The sequence below is a fragment of the Mauremys reevesii genome, linkage group 10 (genome assembly GCF_016161935.1).
Source record: "Mauremys reevesii isolate NIE-2019 linkage group 10, ASM1616193v1, whole genome shotgun sequence".
In the NCBI taxonomy this organism is placed as follows: Eukaryota; Metazoa; Chordata; order Testudines; family Geoemydidae; genus Mauremys; species Mauremys reevesii.
In genome coordinates this window covers 32,548,622-32,571,153 of record NC_052632.1, presented here as the reverse complement: position 1 = coordinate 32,571,153, position 22,532 = coordinate 32,548,622, and the positions used below count along the sequence as shown (strand labels likewise).

General features: G+C 42.8%; 1 protein-coding gene across 3 annotated transcripts in view; it reads right to left on the bottom strand.

Moving 5' to 3' along the window:
- Positions 1 to 22,532, bottom strand: part of TLN2 (talin 2) — a 355,208-nt gene that overhangs the window by 43,622 nt on the left and 289,054 nt on the right. For all 3 annotated transcript variants that reach the window (XM_039491188.1, XM_039491190.1, XM_039491189.1), the window contains 7 exons: positions 19,319 to 19,420; positions 16,139 to 16,258; positions 13,014 to 13,160; positions 11,160 to 11,326; positions 5,116 to 5,299; positions 2,595 to 2,720; positions 55 to 171 (listed from right to left, as the gene is read on the bottom strand). In XM_039491188.1, coding sequence (XP_039347122.1) covers positions 55 to 171; positions 2,595 to 2,720; positions 5,116 to 5,299; positions 11,160 to 11,326; positions 13,014 to 13,160; positions 16,139 to 16,258; positions 19,319 to 19,420 — 963 coding nt within the window. The remainder of the gene's footprint in view (positions 1 to 54; positions 172 to 2,594; positions 2,721 to 5,115; positions 5,300 to 11,159; positions 11,327 to 13,013; positions 13,161 to 16,138; positions 16,259 to 19,318; positions 19,421 to 22,532) is intronic.

Here is a 22,532-nt window from a genome sequence, read left to right as displayed (position 1 = left end):
GATTTTAAGAGTGTACTTTAGAAAGCTGCCATGTGCAATTATTCCGTTCTTTACCGTGAGTTCCTGTTTGATGCACTCAATCGTGGCCTCGAGAGCTCTTGTGCCTCGAGTAGCTTCATCTTCTACTGCTTTAACAGTCTTCAGAAGTGATGTGACATTGGTTACCATCACCTGAAATGGAGAGAGGGAGAGATGAAAGTACATCATTCCCTTCTCCCACATTTTGGAGACACCCCCACATGATTCAAGGAACATCAAGCTATGAAGCCATTATTAATCCTGTAGGGAACAACAAGCTTTATATACAGTATGGGTTGAACAGCTGAGAATGAACTCTATAGACAGGCTTTTATTTTTGAGTGATCCCTATTGAAGTTGGATTGATACAGCCAGATTCACTGAATAGTGGTGCTTTCCTAAACATGAGTGCATGGTGTCACAACTTGCCTGTGCCTGGGCACAAACCTCTCTCAACACCAGTGTCTCTTGGTTTCTAGTACAGCCCTTTTACCCCTCTAAGCTTTCTCTGAGGACACTTGCCTGTGAGTATCAGGTGAACCTGGCTGCTTTTCCTAACTATTTCGAGGGTGCTGCAGATCTCTTGCAAACTGACCAATTGGCTATGCCTCTGATTTCTGGGTTTGAAAGACCACAAATCTTCACTTAACCAAAGTAAACAGTCCCAATAGCGCTCAGTACCCTTCTACTTTGCGCTCCCACAGGGAAAGCATGATCTTACAAGGGCCAGGCAGTGCTTCCATTCCTAACCCTAGTCTAGTTCCCAACCCCCGTCGGGATCCTGTTCCCTCTCTCCTCAGGACCCAAGTGATCACTTGTCAGATTCAAACCCCCAAAGTTCCAAACAGGCAGTCTGGGTGGAACACCTCTCCAGAAGTCCTAGTGTCTGTGTCTCTGGGCACTGCTTGGTATGTCTTTACGCAATAACATACCTCATCATACAATTTTGCTCAACAGTACTTATGCTATAACATCACCTATCATACAATTTCAAGTTAACAGAATCCCTTCTCCACATCTGGTATGAATTGCCTACAGAAAGATGAAAAGTCAACAGGTTTCTAACATATAAAAACTAGGGCCCTTTCCTTTGCCTCCATTACCGCAAACACGCAAAACTATAACCTCAAAAAACCTTGTCAGAGACCAGGCACATTATTTACTAATTCGTGAAATGCCACTATTACGTTCTCTTGGCACAGTTTGTAAAACCACAATTAAACACACAACTGCCACAATTAAACACACAATTGAAAAGAAGTCAACCATCTCTCAGGAAATCAACCCAACCCTCGATTTAATGACTTCCCCCTCAGGCAAAAGGCTGAGTCAATACTGTAGCTAGCCTTGCCTTATGCACTGATGGTCAAACACTGGTTCCAACATACAGAGTAAGCAAGTTCCAAAGTTAAGGGCACATCTTCCCTCCAGCCTGTAGATGTACAAATGCTCTTAGGACAGCACCTAAGCCCACCTCAGATCTTCAGCTGGAACACAAGGAGGAAGGTAAGCTTTCAGATAACCAGGACTCAAATCACATTGAGCTCTGTAAAACAAAGGGAACCAGCTAAGCAAGCAGACACTGTTCTGTAGTAGCTGAACTTTGCATGGTCTTTGATGAGTTCCCCCTCACAGAGTGCATCGCAGTAATCCAATCTGAGGCATCAATCACAGCAGGTCCACATTTGATGGGAAAGGACAAAATCTCTTTGCCAAGCAAATGCGTAAAAGTCACTTTGACTACCTCATCATCTGGAAGCAGGTCCAATACTGCCCACATTTCAGCATCTCAAAGCACTTTACAAACATTAAGCCCCAAGAGCCCTGTGAAGCAAGTTTCACAAAGATCTCAGATGTGGGAAAACTGAAGCACAGAGAGGTGACACAATAAAACGGTGGCAGAAGCTGTTCAAATCCTGTGCTCTGACCAATAGACACTTCCGCTTAGAAGCACGGCCTGGGAGAAATGCGATCAAAGTACACTACATTTTATAGAAAGCCTGTCTGAGATCTCCAGACCACTTTCTAAAAGCTGAAAGGTCCAAGTCAGGATCTTAGCAGCTGGATGCTTATACTCTGGATGTCTCATTACTTGTTCATTACCCTTGCTAAAGGATTCAAGTACACATTTTTATAGGGTAAACTTTTAGTCTCGTAGCCTTAACATACCAGGGACCTCCCCTCCTCCCTCCAGACACATATGCTTGCAGAGTGACAGAGGTGCCTGTCAGAAGGAATACACCTCTTTAACTAGCTGTGGTGAGATGACTAAGAAAACTGGTATGTTTATGGGCACTGACATGAATGATACTATCCAGCTTTCCACCAGTCATAAACCGTCTAGTTTAAGTTAGTAGGATGCAGATGAAACAGAAGGAAAATAAGAGACTGAAGTGAACCAGAATTCACTGCCACCAGTCTTTAGAATTTTATCAACAAAGTGATGCTAGCTATTTCTTTAAATAAACATCAAAGCAAACAGCAAGGAATAAGCAAAGCAATGTTTTCAACTTTCGTAACAGAAGCGGAGATAAGCTCTAAGCTTCTCTAAAAGGGAGAGATATCGCACTACCTACCTTAGCTGCACCTTTGAGCTGGTACATGGACGGATCATCTGCTGGTTTGCTAGCAGCTCCTTTTGTAGCACCAATGAGATCAGAAAGGGCCTTAGCAACATCCTTAATAGCATTGATCAGTACAACCTACAAGAATGAGAAATTTGGATGTGAGGTTAGTGCAATCACATCTCACCTCAGCCCACAGATAGAAGATTTGGGCAGGATGTACACTGAAGGAGTCTGCTAAGCACACAGCAAATGTTGGTACACAGTGTTAAGAGAGAAAAGGACACTGTATGCACAAATGCTAAAAAAAAACGACATGTAGTTTCCTGCATAAGCTAAAGCTGTGTTTATCTGTACACTATTTTATACATTGTTCAGTACCCAATTCAGCTACAGTCTCCTGTAATTAAATGGCTCTCTAAGGCAGGATTTCTCTCTTTCCCATCGTGTCCCAAAGCGGGGCTTATTCACCTCAGTGTTCTGTTCAGCATGGGAATAGAACGGGAGCAGTTAAACTAGGTACGAACTTACAGCTTGATCCTCCCTTGGAGAATGACCCCATTTACTGTGACGTCAGCTACTATTCTGACAGACGTAAGCAGATCAAATGTACTTGGTATACCCTGGACATAAGGGAAACACTCCATTTCAGGGAAAAGGAAGTTTTATATAGCCTAGTCTCCTAAGAGCCCCCAAGGAACTAAATGATGAATAACTTGCCTGAGGTTAGAGTCAGCAGCAGTCAAATTCAAGTAAATTGTCTCCCAAACCAAGTACAGGGGAAAAAAAAATCTATTATGCCCCTCCCCATGAGCACATTAATTATTTCCAAGAAACATCAGAATAACTCTCTCCCCCAAAATCCTTTTCCCCATCTGCTCATCTGCTAAGTGGTCAGATACCTTCAACCTTTTACTTTGGTTTAGTGATATCAGCACAATTCTAACCTTTTTCTAAGTGATAACATGCATGGAAAATGGGACCGCTCCAGAAAAAAAACAACAACATGGATCTGTAAAAGCAGCAAAGAATCCTGTGGCACCTTATTAGACTAACAGACATTTTGGAGCATGAGCTTTCGTGGGTGAATACCCACTTCATCGGAGGCTACCCCTCTGATACTTGACAACATGGATCTATTACTTCTCAGTAATGGATAGGAAATAAAAAGGTTAGCACTGCCTCAGTTCAGCCTGTTTGCAGTTTATTACAATCTATGGCCAAGTTAGAATCTTCGCTTTCTTGTGAAAGCTTATTCAAGCTTTGGTAACTCAGAACCTCTTTGATTAGCAACGAGGAAAATACAAGACCCTAAGACCTAATGTAGATTGGTACAGTTCCCACTTCTCTATCTATCTGTGTTATACAACAATGGCCACACACACACACACTCTCTCTCTCTCTCAACTTCATGCTTCTGTGGCTTCAGCAGCCTGAGTAAAATGAGCTTTTAACTTATATGGAAAAGTTACATTTTGTATCTTGGTACCTTGTGCAGAAGGTATTGAAAATGTCTGTACCTTCAGACACACACTATACTTAATACTATAATTTGAACTCCTTCCTCCACCCCCCACTATGGATTATCACACCACATATACAAGTGGTACAAAAAAGTAATTGCTAGTGCTGTGTGGTTTTTACTGGCAAACTGGTATTGTCAGCCTTTACTGGAAGACAAAGCCAGGAAGTGTAATAAATACTTAAAATTCCCCAGTGTTGCTAGTTTGAAATATGAAGTTATCAAAAAAATTGCTCCTGAAGCAAACATTTTCTGTTTCAAAAATATTCCCCCCCCAGAGGAATGCTCTGGAAGTTGACACTGGAACAAAGATCATATGTGAGGTCAAAGGAGAGTGAGATACACATTTTTTTCCAGTACCTCAAACAATCAGACATTTTCAGATTAATTTACTAACACAGACACATCTGTGCATACACCAGCCCACATTTCACCAGGATTCAAACAACAATTAAATGTTTAATTGAATCTACTTTGAAGAATTAAATTATTTAAAAGAGAGTAAAATAATCCAGAAATATCTGTGAAGTTCTAGCATACTTTTCACACCATACAAATAACAACGGGTGTTTAGCTTCGTCTTAAACTCAATGAAAAACTTTCTAGCAGTGAAATCAATTAAACTATGGGATAGTCTCCCAAGGGAAACTTCACGATGAGCCATTTAAAAACAAGGCATTGGAGAATATTCTTGCAAAAAAAATTCCAAAACTGGTGGGGGAAGGATCAGACACCCTATACCAAGTCTTGTCCATTTTTGCAGCATTATTTTTTGAAGAGGGGAGGTGCCTGATTCAACCGCAAATCATTCAAGAGAGGCACTGCAAGGTTTGTGCTATTTGTGGGTAAAATTTTCCTAAATGCCTAACTGACCTGGAAGGCTCAGTTCCACTGAAAGAAACTTTAAAAAAAATTACACTGTACCTCCAGAGTTCTCAATTCTGTGATATTCTCCATGTCTTTAAACAGTACAAACATTGGTCTATTTTCTGCTCCCGCAGCCCCTCATACCTGTGTTTCAGGGTCATCTGATCCCAGGCTGGCTGCTCCCAGTTTTACCACCTCTGCTAGTTGTGTGATGGTGGCAGCCGATGACTGAGCAGCTTGGGCTAGTTTATCCTGACTTGAGGCAGCCCCAGAGACAAGCAATTTTGTATCTTCAACTAAAGCTTTTGCTGTTTTCAGGATATTTTCCCTGGGGAAAAAAGGGAAGCAGGAGAGGGGAAAGAGAGAAGAGAAAAAAAAGCAGCTATTCAAAATTGTCCTGACTAACAGAGAAAGTGCTACGTAGACAAAGGGCTGTATGTAGGTCAGCATACCAGTGTCTACTAGTGATAATCCTAGCTACAACGCTGAAGTCAGGTTGCAATTCTCACTTCGAACAGATGCATTACGTTTCAGGTTGTCAACACACCAGACTCAGGATGACTCAATGAAATGACTTCCTCTTGAAAGGAAATGAGATATGGGAATAGGGAGAGGGAGGGAGCACTGGCTCCTAATGTGGAGAGATTAAGCCAAGCCATGCTGTAACTACCAGTTGTCAAAACTCCACCAGCACGTTCTATGGAAAAGAAAATAATGATTTGTGGGGGAGGATGGGAAAGGGAGAAGCTGCAGAAAACATGATTGATATCTTTTTTTTCCCTTCACATAAACTCTTCAGGCAGACAAATCTAAAACATTTCAACTCCTGCCCCCATATTCAGAGGAAAGAACAGACCATCCAGTCAACTATCGTGAGGACCGAACTTCAGAAAAAAGGTTAGAAAACAAAAGTGAAGGGTTGAGAGCTGCCAGACCCACAGCCCTTATGCTTTACTGAACATAAAAAGAGTAAGCTTAGAAATAAACAAAACCCGCACAAAACCCAGCAACTGGAATTCTCAGGATTTCTAGATATAGTGGAGGGAAAAAGTTGTAACTTCTTTAAACAAGGATTTAAAAGTGTGATGTCAACATATTAGCCAATGCATGGTCACACACATTAAAAATCTGGTCTAGACAAGGCACATTGCAATGCACAACTGGTTGAGTTTAAGTACAGGCTCTCTCCTAGGATTTATCTTGACCAGTTTAACGTAGAATTCAAGGCAAACCACATACTAACATCACACCTTTAAACTCCAGTTTAAACAAGGCCTATGGTAAGATAACTCATGAGAGCATACTAGTTGGAAAGTATGTTTCTTTTTATAGAAATGGGGCAATCTTCAATTACGTTGGAAGTGCACAGTATTAAATCCATATATTCAGAATTTGGAAAAATCTGCTCTTACATAGCAGCTGTTTCATGCATACTCTCTTACTCCAATTACTCATTTAGGTAAAAGGAAATCAAAATGATTGTCCAGCTTTACTGAAAAAAGATCAATTGCTGCACTTCCCACAGCAATTAAAGATTATAAAACACAGACACAATGCAAAAAGCAGGTAATATCTTTTGAATGCAAAGAGACAGTAGACAGCAGTTTGGGTTTTTGCTTTAAAGGAAGTTTTAATTAGAACTGAATTATGTTTTATAATGCAATATACAAAACATACTGAGTTTTTAACTCCTGGACTCTGTTTGAGCTCTTTGCTTATCTGTCTCCTTCCCAAACAAGATTGCTATTTTTAACAGCAAAAGTAAGTTTTGAGGTACAATATTAAGATGTACTGTAAGGAGGAGAAACTGTTCAACAAAACTGTACATGGACACCACACTGTTGCTTTGTTCCCCTCACCCCAACCTGCGTTTATACATACACACTTTGCATATTCCATTTAAGCCTCTGCATAAAAGCTTTAGCCCTTCCCTGAGCAAATGGTCTGAAAGGACATACATAACCGCTAGACGTCCCTTCAAAGAAGTGATAGGTTAGGTAACAAAATAAGGAACGTGGAACTACGTGGCTCTGGGAAGAAGGATAAAGGAGTTTGAGGCGCAAGTGGTGTTATCATCCATCCTCCCTGTGCAGGAAAAGGCCTGAGTAGAGACCGTCAAATTGTGGAAGTCAATGAATGGCTACGCAGGTAGTATCGGAGAGAAGGCTTTGGATTCTTCGGCCATGGGATAGTGTTCCAAGAAGGAGGAGTGCTAGGCAGAGACAGGCTCCACCTAATAAAGAGAGGGACGAGCATCTTCGCAAGCAGGCTGGCTAACCTAGTGAGGAGGCTTTAAACTAGGTTAACTGGAGACCAAAGCCCTGAGGTAAGTGGGGAAATGGGATACCGGGAGGAAGCACGAGCAGGAGAGTGCAAGAGGGGAGGACTCCTGCCTCAGACCGAGAAAGCAGGACAATCAGCGAGTTATCTTAAGTGCCTATACACAAATGCAAGAAGCCTGGGAAACAAGCAGGGAGAACTGGAAGTCCTGGCACAGTCAAGGAACTATGATGTGATTGGAATAACAGAGACTTGGTGGGATAACTCACATGACTGGAATACTGTCATTGATAGATATAAACTGTTCCGGAAGGACAGGCAGGGCAGAAAAGGTGAGGGAGTTGCACTGTATGTACGAGAGGAGTATGACTGTTCAGAGCTCCAGTATGAAACTGCAGAAAAACCTGACAGTCTCTGGAATAAGTTTAGAAGTGTGAGCAACAAGGGTGATGTCGTGGTGGGAGTCTGTTATCAACCACCAGACCAGGGGGATGAGGTGGACGAGGCTTTCTTCTGGCAACTAGCAGACGTTACTAGATTGCAGGCCCTGGTTCTCATGGGAGATTTTAATCACCCTGATATCTGCTGGTAGAGCAATACAGCAGTGCACAGAAGTTTTTGGAAAGTGTAGGGGACAATTTCCTGGTGCAAGTGCTGGAGGAACCAACTAGGGGCAGAGCTCTTCTTGACTTGCTGCTCACAAACCAGGAAGAATTAGTAGAGGAAGCAAAAGTGGATGGGAACCTGGGAGGCAGTGACCATGAGATGGTCGAGTTCAGGATCCTGACACAAGGAAGAAAGGAGAGCAGCAGAATACGGACCCTGGACTTCAGAAAAGCAGACTCTGACTCCCTCAGGGAACTGATGGGCAGCATCCCCTGGGAGAATAACATGAGGGGGAAAGAAGTCCAGGACAGCTGGCTGTATTTTAAAGAATCCTTATAGAGGTTGCAGGAAAAAAACATCCCGATGTGTAGAAAGAATAGTATACGGCAGGAGACCAGCTTGGCTTAACAGTAAAATCCTTGCTGATCTTAAACACAAAGAAGAAGCTTACAAGAAGTGGAAGATTGGATAAATGACCAGGGAGGAGTATAAAAATATTGCTCAGGCATGCAGAAGTGAAATCAGGAAGGCCAAATCACACTTGGAGTTGCAGCTATCAAGAGATGTTAAGAGTAACAAGAAGGGTTTCTTCTGGTATGTTAGCAACAAGAAGAAAGTCAAGGAAAGTGTGGGCCCCTTATTGAATGAGGGAGGCAACCTAGTGACAGAGGATGTGGAAAAAGCTAATGTACTCAATGCTTTTTTGCCTCTGTCTTCACGAACAAGGTCAGTTCCCAGACTGCTGCACTGGGCAGCACAGTATGGGAAGAAGGTGACCAGCCCTCTGTGGAGAAAGAAGTGGTTCGGGACTATTTAGAAAAACTGGACGAGCACAAGTCCATTGGGCCAGATGTGCTGCATCCGAGGGTGCTAAAGGAGTTGGTGGATGTGATTGTAGAGCCATTGGCCATTATCTTTGAAAACTCATGGCGATCGGGGGAGGTCCTGGATGACTGGAAAAAGGCTAATGTAGTTCCCATCTTTAGAAAAGGGAAGGAGGAAGATCTGGGGAACTACAGGCCAGTCAGCCTCACCTCAGTCCCTGTAAAAATCATGGAACAGATCCTCAAGGAATCAATTCTGAAGCACTTAGAGGAGAGGAAAGTGATCAGGAACAGTCAGCATGGATTCACCAAGGGCAAGTCATGCCTGACTAAACCTAATTGCCTTCTATGAGGAGATAACTGGCTCTGTGGATGAGGGGAAAGCGGTGGATGTGTTATTCCTTGACTTTAGCAAAGCTTTTGATACTGTCTCCCACAAGAAGTATGGGCTGGATGAATGGACTATAAGGTGGATAGAAAGCTGGCTAGAACGTCAGGCTCAATGGGTAGTGATCAATGGCTCCATGTTGGCAGCCGGTATCAAGCGGAGTACCCCAGGGGTCGGTCCTGGGGCCAGTTTTGTTCAATATCTTCATTAATGATCTGGAGGATGGCATGGACTGCACTCTCAGCATGTTTGCAGATGACACTAACTGGGAGGAGTGGTAGATACGCTGGAGGGTAGGGGTAGGATACAGAGGGACCTAGACAAATTAGAGGATTGGGCCAAAATAAATCTGATGAGGTTCAACAAGGACAAGTGCAGAGTCCTGCACTTAGGACGGAAGAATCCCATGCACTGCTACAGACTAGGGACCGAATAGCTAAGAAGCAGTTCTGCAGAAAAGGACATAGGGGTTACAGTGGACGAGAAGCTGGATATGAGTCAACAGTGTGCCCTTGTTGCCAAGAAGGCTAACGGCATTTTGGGCTGTATAATTAGGGGCATTGCCAGCAGATCGAGGGACGTGATCATTCCCCTCTATTCGACATTGGTGAGGCCACATCTGGAGGACTGTGTCCAGTTTTGGGCCCCACACTACAAGAAGGATGTGGAAAAATTGGAAAGAGTCCAGCGGAGGGCAACAAAAATGATTAGGGGGCTGGAGTACATCACTTATGAGGAGAAGCTGAGGGAACTGGGATTGTTTAGCCTGCAGAAGAGAAGAATGAGGGGGGGATTTGATAGCTGCTTTCAACTACCTGAAAGGGGGTTCCAAAGAGGATGGATCTAGACTATTCTCAGTGGTACCTGCTGACAGAACAAAGAGTAATGGTCTCAAGTTGCAGTGGGGGAGGCTTAGGTTGGATATTAGGAAAAACTTTTTCACTAGGAGGGTGGTGAAGCACTCGGGAGGTGGTGGAATCTCCTTCCTTAGAGGTTTTTAAGGTCAGGCTTGACAAAGCCCTGGTTGGGATGATTTAGTTGGTGGAATTGGTCCTGCTTTGAGCAGGGGGTTAGACTAGATGACCTCCTGAGGTCCCTTCCAACTCAGATATTCTATGATTCTATGAACGAAATTACTGCTAATCATCACTGCTCAGCCTCTGTGTCTTTTTTTGCATTCCAATCTTGCATTTCAATGTTCAGCTCTTTGAAGCAGGACCTTGTCTTCACACTTGTCACACAGCATTTAACAAACTTATTATTTGACGATAAAAATGAACTCTAACTTTTGCTATATAAAGCTGCAATAATTTGGGCTGCATTGCACTTTTTATACTTCTCAAGCCACTGGCACTGTACTGAGTTAAATGCTGGCAGTGTAGGCCAATTGTGCTGTTACGCAACAGCTCAGTCTTGACCATTAGAATCAGCTTTTTAATATGAGGAGAATAATGGCCTGGATGCTGCAAATCTCTCATTCTATTTCAGACACTATCAGAAGGAAACTGTGTCATCATCTCACCAAATGCCATCATCATTGACACTCCAGCATCTCTTCCATTAATAATCTCCAACATCAACAGTGGGAAAGTGCATTTAGTAACCCACCGAAGAAAAAGCCATAAAGTCAAAAATAAGTCTTGCAAAAAACATCGGTAAACTATTTCTCTTTGAATGCGTGGACAGTTAATTTTTCATACTAGGATCACAGTGTAACAATCAGTTAAGAATGAAATATAGAAATGGATTTATTAAAAAATTTGGATAAAACTGATCTTTGAGGTTTTCTTTTGAAACAGTTGAGAAATTATCCAGCTATTACTTAAAATTTCCTCTCCCCCATAAATGGGCAAAATGGAATTTGCTTTTACTATACAGGCTACTTTACCCAGCTTTTGAAGCGCTGCCCCAACGCTTTCCTATTTCTCTCTTGCTCCTCTGCTCATTTGGCTTCATTATTAGGGGTTTGAAAAGGCAGGAAAACTGCATCTCCACTCCCTCTGTTTGCCATTAGCAGGACATTTATCTATTGCCCCCCGCCCCCTTTGCTGCAGCCAGCCCCCTCCACCAGCTTTTTCGGTATCACTGACCTGTGATCCGCAAATGATTCATTGTTCTCAGCATTAAGGGTTCCAGCTGTAGCAAACATGATAGTTGTGTCCAGATCTGCAATTATCCCCGACACAGCACTAGCTGCAGTGATACAAGCCTGAGTCCCTTTGTTTCCCGCTTGAAGGGCAGACAGAACTAAGGAAACCTGGAAACAGGAAAATAAAAAAGAGGGTCACGTTAAAACAAAGCATAATGAACTGATTTCTGAGTTAAATTAACTCCTGTGAGGAGAATCAACAGGTGCAATTCATTTTGTGATCTCATTTCACAATCTACGATAAACCTCTCCCTTTCCCTTCCCCTGCCTGCTCTATCTGCACATTAGCAGGTTTGATTAGTTTTTCCATAGAAGGAAGCCTGCTATTGGCATTTGTCTTTCACAGTAGGAAAAGGCTGTCTCCTGATCAAGCGGGATACACAATAAATGAGCAGATCATGGAGGCCTTAACTGCATCTGCTCTGCATATAAATAATGACACTCTGCAATCAATAGTGTAACCACTCATCTTCCATAATATCTAAATGAAAGGAAAAGCTTCCCCCAGCTACAATAAATAAGAATTCCAATTATCTTACAGTAGTCTGCACAGTCAATAAAGGAGGTCGGTGCATTTATTTCAGTGTCACAATTACTTTTCAGCAATCTATGGTGTTCCCCAGTAACGTGATCACAAGGATGACTGAAGCTCTTGGCAACTCAACTCTGTCATGCAGCTTGTTTAAAAGACAAATCGGTGTTGTCCCACACTACACAGCTCTTCCCACTCTTCTGCTTCAGTGCTATAGTGATCTCCCCATCCCTGATTCAGAATAAAGAACCCAACCCTAAATGCTGGCGCAGTGCACAAGTCCATATTGTGAGACTATGCCAAGAGGTGAAGAGGCACAGTAGTTACTCCATTTTCCCTTCGGGGGTATTCATTTACTAGCAGTACTACAGCCACCGTGTCATAACAGATCACTACATCAAAATGGTATTTTATGTCAAACTACAGTGTGTCTTTCAAATAGAGAAGCGTAGTTTGTATCTTCAGTTAGTTACTCTGGCCTAGCAACATGGCAGACACTGAGAATTTGGGCTCCCAAGAGTGGATGTGTAAGTGCTGTAAATCCCAAATCATTTGTTTGGAATATGTATATATCAGAACCACTGAAATGAAGCTACTGCTGGGAAGGAAAAAAACAGCCAGGTGAACAAGTGAGACACACTAATACCAGAGGGATGGTGGGGAGGGGATGAACCTTGGCCAAGGGCTATAGGGCAATCCCCATCTCATGGGAAGTGTCACTGGATCTTGAATTTTAACACTCTGCTAACAGCGACCCACTGCTAGCTATGCAGTGTTCACAGTGTATCTGCCTCAAAATGATGAAATCTGAGAAAACCCCATCATAATTTAAGTATAAAGTATAAGACGATCCAATGGCTGGAAGTTGAAGCTAGACAAATTCAGACTAGACATTAGGCGTAGATTTTTAACTGTGAGTGTAATTAACCAATGGAACAATTTAACCAAGGGATCCGTCACTGACAACTGTTAAATCAAGACTGGAATTTTTTTTTTTTTAAACAAGATCTGCTCTAGGCAGGGTGACCAGACAGCAAGTGTGAAAAACTTGGATGGCGGGGGTGGGGGGGGGTGGGGGTTATAGGCGCCTATATAAGAAAAAGACCCAAAAATTGGAACTGTCCCTATAAAATTGGGACATCTGGTCACCCTAGCTCTAGGAATTATTTGGGGGAAGGTCTGTGACTTGTGTTATACAAGAGGTCAGACTAGATGATCACAACGATCCCTTCTGAATCTATGAAACAACAAGGGCCATCTTACCTTTTCAGTGACAGCACGAGCACACTCTATCAACTCCCTCTTGGTGTAGCTGTCCGTAGGGCAAATCTGTAGAGCTCCAGCTTTCTGTACTAGAAAGATACATCCATGACCAAGATCCTGCACCCGAGTCCTGATCTGGAACCCTATCTAGATAGGCAACAAATTGTGGGGAAGGGGAGATAGGAGACAAAGAAGGTACTTAGAATGCTGAGGCTTTGTATAAATGGAAACGTAAAACTTGCACAATTTTTGTTGCAAATACTTGCCCACCAGTACAGTTCCTGCAAAGATCATAAAGGAGGGCCAGATTCTGACATCCCTTATTCATGCTAAGTAGTATCTTAATCCACACGTGATCCCTTCAACTTCAATGGGACCACTCATGAAGGAGGAATACTATTTCACCTGAGTTAGGGGATCAGAATCTGGACATGTCTTATGTGATTAGCACAGGAAATTTACCCAAGTCTAATTTAGGTATTTCTAAAAGATAGTAGAAACGTCACAAAAATGTGTACGCCTCCATACTGTAATATTTCATTGCCCAAGGTATAAAGCAAAAATGAACTGCTTGTTCTCAGGGCGAGCTGACCTCAAGGCATACAGGCTCCTCCTCCACTCTGATCAAACTAGGTTGAGGAGTATGGAAGCTTAGTCCGGAGTACCTCGGTTTCATTCACAGATGAATCTAGCACAAGTTCTTGGCTATTAATTTGTTCTCCAATACTTAGCACATCCCTATAAAATAGCCAAACCTACACATACCTCTAAAAGCATCACTATTTCGGATTTACTATTAATCTTGAAATGGAGTTGAGCAGTGTGGTCTGAGAAATACGAACCAATGCTAGTTTTATTTAGTACTGCTACATACGTTCACATATAATTGTGTGTGTATTTTGGTTAATAAGTAAGTAGGAATTGCAGCTATTATTTTCAATAATGAAATTATTTCTACTTAAAGCTGAAGTTAATGTGCACTATTTTCATAAATGAATGTTCAGTGTGTCTAACAGCACCCATGATGAATATAAGCCATTGATTTTGACTTAGCTATTCAGCACCAAGAATATTTAAAAAAAACTCAAGTGAACTGTCAGTGGGGAGGTGTAATAAATTAGTCAAAAGCTGTGTGAAGGTCTTTTGTCTTGATAATCTGACACTGTAACTGGCCAATGGAGCTAAACACCAACAGTCTAAGAATCAATAGGGAAAAGCAGTCATCTTCACTGATTCCAAGATTTTTAATCATGCCCTGAGTACCATACACATGATGGAGAAAGAGGACAACGACCATTCCCTTCCTCCTATTATCTCTCAGAATCTCCCTCTCAGTGCAGTATGGTATATGTCAGCGGTTCTCAAACAGTGGTTGGGACCCCGTTTTAATGGGGTTGCCAGGGCTGGCTTAGACTTGCTGGAGCCTGGGTCCAAAGCTGAAGTCCGAGCCCCGCCACCCGGGGCAGAAGACAAAGCCAGAGAGCTTCAGCTCTGGGCGGCAGGGCTCAAGTTACAGGCACCCTGCCTGTGGCTGAAGCCCTGGGGCTTCGGCTTTGGTCCCCCAGCCTCGGATGATCCCCGGGGTGGTGGGGCTCAGGCTTTGGTCTTCCTTTCTGAAGTCCTGTAATAATTTTTGTTGTCAGAAAAAGGGTCGCAGTGCAATGAAGTTTGAGAAACCCTGGTACATGTGAAATGGTTTGAGGAGAGGAGAAAAAAGTATGTTTATGTGATTCATCAAATCATGAGACTGGAGGAAAATGATCAGTGGTGAATAACTAGAGAAATGTCTCCAATTTTCTGTTTCCAGGTTGCCTGCAAGCAGTTGGAAACTTTCCAGTTATTCTGGAGAACAGTTCTTGTCTGTGTAGTGTTGCAAGCAATTTGTTTCAAATATTTGATGATCGACATTGAGTTGTTCACGATTGATTGGATGTTTCTGTCCTCTGACTTGGTGAGTAACTCCTATAATTTGGCTTGTGGTGTGAACACACACACTTTTAGAAATTAAAAGCTTACTTTCTTTGGCCTCTAATATTTGCTAATTTGTAACATTCCTAACAGAAAACTAGTGCCCGAGACATTTCACAAAAAGTGAGATAAAAAGGGATAAGAACAGTAGAAACAAACTTGTTTAAAAACTTAAATATTAATAGAAAATGTTTTGCTGTATTCTGCAGCTCTTCACTCACATACACTTTGCATGAGCAATGCTGCAACAGAATGCATGTTACAGCCTACGTGTATATATACGTACACAGTATTGTGCCAGGCTGTGTCTGTATTGTAAATAAATATCTATCTACAGATGTTTTTCACAGGTGGTCATATACCACAGTAGTGAAAGTGGTGCAAAATGGGTAGATTAGATAGCCTACATAAGATATATAGGGACTGTAATGGCAAACAGTGGCTGACTTATGATTCAACTGTGATGAAAACGAAGATAGCAATATTTTGGACTTTATTCCAACAAGATGGAATGTAAACATTTTCTACTAGTTCCCCCTTCCCTTCAGAAAAAATAATAGCATTAAAGCTTTTATCTAGTTGTGTATGCTATATGCTTGAATCGACTCTTTTTAAAAGGTACTGATGGAGTGCTAAGACAAATAGGCCCAAACATGAAATCTGGTGGAAGAGAGAGAGGTTTGAGTACAGATCTCCAGATCTGAAACCATGGAATGGGGCCTATAATGCAATGTTAGGCCCAGGTGGAATCCTTCTGAAAATCCCACCCCACGTGTCTTACTACCCAATATTTCCAGTGACAATGGGACAGAGACTGTCTTCCTACATGTTGGACAAACAGATGGTTGACAAGACTGAAGTACAGTAAACAGAATTTCCCTGTCTAGGAAAATATTTACTGTATTCCTTTTAAATTATCTCAGAAATGTTTCAGAGAAAACACCCCTACTACCAGAAGGTTGTAACCCTATTTTCTATTTGACTGCACAAGAGAAGACTCAGACTTGGGGATAACTGCAGCTGCATTATAGCAACTGGGTGGAGTACTGTCTTTGGTTACCATACCCCATTTCCCTCCCCCTATTTTAAAGTGCAAGAGAATACTTAATGTTGACAACACTGTGCATTCAGAGTTTAGAGGTCTAAAAACTGCAGACCTCCTCTGGTTCAGCTGTAACTGCTGCCATTCGGCCCTGGAGAGCCAAATGCCCATAGTCATTTGTCATTTGTGATGCAAGTCCTCCCAACTCCTCCGGGTTAGTAACCGACTTAGTCATCTGAAAAAAGAAAACAAGCAATAAAACAATGACAGGCATAAAACCAGCTTGTTAATACTCTACATTGCCTAGAAGCACACAAGTATGCTTTTGCAGCACCGGTGATAGGGTACCTGCTGCTGTCGTAGCAATTCAGTTTCTAGCTAGAATTCTATGAGCCGAAAAGACAAGCAAACATGCTTTATTAGAACCACAGTAACTAGGCACCCACAGAACACAAAGTAACTGAGGGGCAGTTAGAAATGGAAATTCACTCCTCAGTACAGTAGACGACTGCAAAAGCACTCAATACTCTCAGCTTAGTAGGTGAATTTGGGGAGGAGTAGAAGGGTGGGGGGGGGAGAGTGCTTCACACTGCACAACAGCCGCCCCCTCCGTTTGGCACTGATGGGCTAAGCAACCCACTCTCTTCTAGACCCTCCTCAGCCCCACTGAGGGTCACCATGATGTGGAGTGGAAGGATCTTAAGTGGCTCCTAAGACTCTCAGAACGTGCAAGACCTCTGGGGCAAGCAGGAAACGGCTGGAAATGTACAAAATGAAGAGTTTCTGATTTGGGAGCACAAAAAGTGAAACTTTTCCTGGAGTATCTGCCAATTCTATGAAGGTGACATTGTTCCATTTCTGCTTGTGAAAACAGGAGAAAGGACTGACATTCCAGCCTTTGGATAAAACCATAAACTGGCCTTAGACAAATTCCTAATGTGCATGGAGAAGAGCTAACTGCTATCTGTTGAAATGACAACTCACTACAGTACCTGCAAAGATTCTCTCTCTCTCTCTTTTTTTTTTTTTCACAGCTATGTAGGTTTTTTTTTGGTAGCGTGCAATAATATTATCCTTATATTTAAAAAAGGTAGAGTATTCTTTCCTAACGGATTAATACAGTTTATTATATTAACCATTAGTATGAATCATCAGAATCAAGAAAGGACCTAATTAGCCAAAGATCCCGCCCCACTTCATTTTATGCTCAAGTCAGGGCCGCCCAGAGGGGGGGGCAAAGGGGGCAATTTGCCCCGGGCCCCGGGCTCCGCAGGGGCCCCCAAGAGAAGAGCGGAGGCTCCCGCCTCCGCCCCTCTCCTGGAGCCTCAGCGCATCAAGCGCCCTGTCTCCAGCGGGGCCCCTGAGCCCCGCCCCGCCCAGAGCCGCGTGATGAGGGGGCGGGGCTGGGAGCTTCGGGCTGAGCTCTGCTCCCTCCGCTGAGCCCGGAGCTCCCAGCCCCTCACCACGCGGCTCTGAGCGGGACGGAGCTCAGGCCCCGCCGGGGACACGCTGCGGCTGTTCTGCGAGGCGCTGAGGCTCCGGGCGAGGAGGGAGCCGGGGGTAAGAGGCTGGGGCCGGGGGGGTTGGCTAAGGGGCAGGGAGCCCTCGGGACAGTCAGGGCAGAGGTTGGGGGAGGGGGCAGGGAATGGGGGGGTTGGATTGTGGGTGTTCTGGGGGGCGGTGGATAGGGTCAGGGCTGCCCAGAGGGGGCGGGGCAAGAGGCGCAGGAGCTTCTTCGCTCCCGGTCTTCGCCAGCGGGGTCCTTCTGCTCCGGGCAGAAGGACCCCCACTGGCGATACCGCCGGCGGGACCCGCCGCCCGACGTGCCGCCCGGTCTTGGCGGTAATTGGCGGGGGCCCTGCGTTCGGGACCACGCCGAAGTGCCCCGAAGACCCGTGGCGGGGGCCCCCCGCCGCCAAATTACCGCTGAAGACCGGGCTGCACGTCGGCGGCGGGTCCCGCTTTGGCGGTAATTCGGCGGTGGGGGGCTCCCGCCGCGGGTTTTCGGGGCACTTCGGCGGCGGGTCCCGGAACGGAAGGGCCCCCCGCCGCCGAAGACCCCCGGAATCCTCTGGGCGGCCCTGGCCCAAGTGAATCACATCACCGGGAATTCTGTGAGAGAAAACAAGAATTTGACCATTGCTCATTTCATGAATTTAACAATTGTCTTGCAAGGTTTGATCTCAATTAAGGGATAAAGTTAAAGAATAATTAAATATCACACCCCAAAGGGCTAATGTAGGTCAGCAAGAAACTTATGATAGGACAAGATTCCAGTGATTTGAAGGGTTGATTAAAGCTGTTTCAATACATACCTTTATTTGTTTCTCATAAAAAGTAAGCCTCATGAGAAGTACTTGACATCACATTCCACTAATGTATACATCTCATGCCAAAAAACCATTAACAAGGACTTCCAAATTCGATGCCTTTTCCCATTACAGTAGGAGGAATATAGCCACTCAACTTTTAAATTGTAAAACTGGCTAGACAAGTCTGTTTAAAACCAGCTGTGGTATGTTAACAGACTGCTTCACGATCAAATTAATGAAATGAATTGCTTGGTCTTAGTTTACCCTCTAGTGGAAAGAAATCCTCCGCCATAAAATGTTCTGGCACAGTCAAACCATTGTTTCAAGACAGGTTCAAGTAACAGAACAGCTCAAGTATTATTCTCTTGATGGGGGTATAAATCATATCAACGTCTACAACAGTCTAAATCAGCTGGGCCCAAAACAGATCAATAATGACATGGTGGACAGAGTTTTGTACTACTGCTATTCCTAACGTCATTCTCTCCCCAGTAATCAGCATAACTTCCTTTATCCTTCACTTCACTTGTTCCCGAACGCTGTATTTCTACCCCATTCCCTCCACCCTCTTCCTCATGGAGGCATCTCTTTTGGTTACTGTCAAGTTCTAGCACAGGCCTCCTAAGGTGTTCTCTCCTGTTTTCACAGCTTGTTCTTTTGGGCAGCAAAGTAAAGAGAATAGCATATACTCTTTAAAGCCCTGTACTTTGAGTTAGCCAGAGAGAGATGCAGTAGAATGACTCTGCTGGTAGTACACTTCTGTCCATCATACAATCAGGTTCCAATGAAGAAGTCCAGGAAATGGTGGCAACACCCTTATTTTGCCTACCCACAAAACAGATCAACCGAAAGTCGATGTCACAAAGAAAAGGCTCCAGTCGGAATTGGTTCAAGATTAACACTGTACAGCTGTTTCAATTTCTTACACATACTCGATAGCTGTTACCCAGCTATTTTATAGAACATTTGCTAGTTTCTCTTACCATTTCCTGTGCTGTTACAGCAATGGCTTTAGAATATTTCACTACCGTAGTTTGATAATCAACAAATGTTCCCTTTGGATCTGGAGGTGTGCCCTCATCCAGCTGTGGAGAGAGGGGAAAACATGAAAGCAATGGCAGGCACGAAGGACACACATATTACTAAACTTTTCAGTCTAGTACTGCAATTGCACAACACAGAGTTAAATACAAAATGAGCTCAAATGTACAGTAAAGCTTCGTAGCTTACATCACTAATTTCATGTCATTTGTATAGAATATGCAGTTGAGTGCCCACATATTCAGCAAGTCCTGACTTTCTTCCCAAGTTCACTTTTTCTTTTTTCTTTTAGTTTCCCTGACCTGCAGCCCATTAGATCTAAAAATGAATGTACAATGATCACAAGACAGATCTTTCACCCTATTAGTCTCTGTAACATTCCTTTAGGCCATGCCTTAAAACTTTCCATTCTGCATACCACTCAGGCACCAAAATGCCAGAGACTGAGTAAAATTAAACATGAAGCCTAGTATAAATAAGACTGTTTAAATTTTTTTTTGTTAGCAAGAGATGATGGAAAATGTATTTGCTTAATAAGTTAAACTTCCCCACCTTCCTTTTGAGACTAGCATACTCCCAGTTTACTAGTTATGTTTTTCTCAGAGAGACTTGCTAATTATCTTAGGTAAAGACTCTTCAGACGTGGCTTCCTCCACTGTGTTCCTCAAGTTCATCTCATTTTCCCCGCCATGAACTAAAACCAGACTAGCTTGTTTGAGAAGACAACATGACAGAAAATATTGCCCAGGATTTATAGGACTACTATATATACTAAAAAATGCATTTTTCCCACAAAAGGTAGTTCCCTAGACAAGAAAATAAAGATTACAGTTTTGAGACACTCCCCTTTGAGGGAAGATAATTGCTAACCCATCCTTCTGATTTCTCTTCCTAGAAAGCCCCACATACTTGGTTGCTATGCAACAGCTTTCAACTTGTTATTTTGGCAAACTCCTCTAAATATGGATATGCAACCAGAGTATCATTCAAGAAAAACTGGGGTGTGGGGGGAGGGAGATGTTTTAGAATAAAGAACATTATATGGGATATTATATCCTGAAAAGTTGAATGTGTGTGAGTGAGCATGCAAGAAGTGAAAAACATAATGGAAGACAGACTGATGAAAAGCCTGGCTGAGAGGAAGGGAAATAACTGCTCATTTTTCCCCATAGCAAATGACCACCGACATATTAGTTAGGTTTTGTTTTCTCTTTGACCTTCATTCAAGTGTAAACTTCAATTCTTTGATGTTGGTTCAAAAAGAACAAGCGAATGAGGAATCTGAATGAAGCGTTAATCATTGATAAAGTTCCTAGGGAAGTTACTCCTAATCTCAAAATTCTGAAATGGCAGTTTTGTACCAGCAATGTTTACCACATTCAACCTGACCTCAGAACCGACTCCTAGTTGTGAAGAGTCTTCCAAGAGGGGAAAAACATATTAAATTGGGGGAGGGGGGCGACTTTCATAAGAGAAGACTTGATACAAACCCTGGCAGATAGAAAGGAAGTTCTTAGCACACAGAGATAAAAATGATCAAAGCAAAAACTGAAAATTACAGGCTGTTAACTTCATTTAAAGCAGATGCAGTCTAAAATGACTCTCCTCTATGCAATTAAATCAAGCAGCCCAGCACTATGTCTCCAGCCAACTGAGGTACTGGGACCATGCCATCAACCAGTACACAGAGATACCTGAAAACAATTATTTCCTCTTTAGAGCACTCTTTCTTGTTTCTTTGCATATCAGAAATGTTTCTATCACTTGTCATTTCAGGAACTTGTTATGTATATTGTTATCTTTATCAAATAAGACAAAACAAGTCCTAGTGTAAGACTGTTGTCAGAAGGGAGAGTCACTTAATGAGGAAAAAAACCTATGTTGTAATGCTAAACCACTACTACTCCAATGCTCATTTACAAGGGGGTTTAACTCATTTGCAAGACCAAATAATTGAAATTTCTAATTTTTTATTGTTTTCTTAAATACCGACACACCACTCAATGGAATAGATCTCCAAAATAATCCTATCCCACCAGTGCTAACAAAAGGGAATGATTTTGTGTCTATTGAAAATGCAAGTTCCATCATGTGCATCAGTACTATTTTTCAATTAATGCTAACTGTCTCCTAGTTTTATGATTTCATATGGTAGGGTTTGTTGTGATTGCTGGACCAACAAAGTCACCCTAACCTCAACTGTAAAAAGCATGTGTAAGTTTGTAAGACATTACAATAACCATGGAAAACTGGTCATGTTGTTTACAATAATGAATGTTTTAAACAGGTGCAAGAGAATGAAACAGAGAAACTGGATTAATCTAAACAAAAAAGGCCATGTCAATATAATCCAATTATACTTGTTAAAAACACATTAACTTCCAGCTCCACATCATCTAACAAAATGAGTGAGATAGATATTAGGTCTAATTGGTGGATAAAATAATGAGGTGGATGAACTATGCCGCCCACTTTTTCCCTTTTCTGAGTTATTAAAATGAGACTTTGAAAAAAACATTCTCTCTCTCTCATCTGCAGCCCATTTTGCATCCCAGCTCATCTTGTCTCATCGCATCTTCCCTGATCCCCAGACAGAAGGAGTAAACCAGACTGAAGGACTTTCTTCCACAAGGAAGGCAGGCTGGCCTTGCTCAAGTAACTTTGTTTTCACCCGTGAGTGCTGAAAGTCATCATAATATCATGATATCCAGTCCTCAGCCCACTCGGGGGAATATCTAATTACCAGCACTGCAAAGCCACATAGGATCCTGTATTGCATCCCCTTGTTGTGTTATTTGCTGTCCCACTATTTTGCACTCTCCTGGCTTTGCATCAAATTCTGAAGTCAATCATACTGCATTCAACCAAACCTGTCTTGTCTAAAGAGAAAGGATGCCACCAAATGATGGCCCTGATCAGATTGTAACTAACCAGGGTCCAAGCAGCAGGTGGCATGGTTGACTTGCCAGCCAAAGCATCCACTTGTAACTAATCAGTGTTCAAGAAACATCAATCAAAGCCTATTTCCCCCCTCTTTTCTATACTGTCACTCATTCACCTTGTATCTGTTTGTTAAAAACAAGATAAGTGAATGCTCTTCAGATCAGGACTGAGAATAAAATTAACCTTTTCCTTTTCATCAAAGAACCTTTTCCT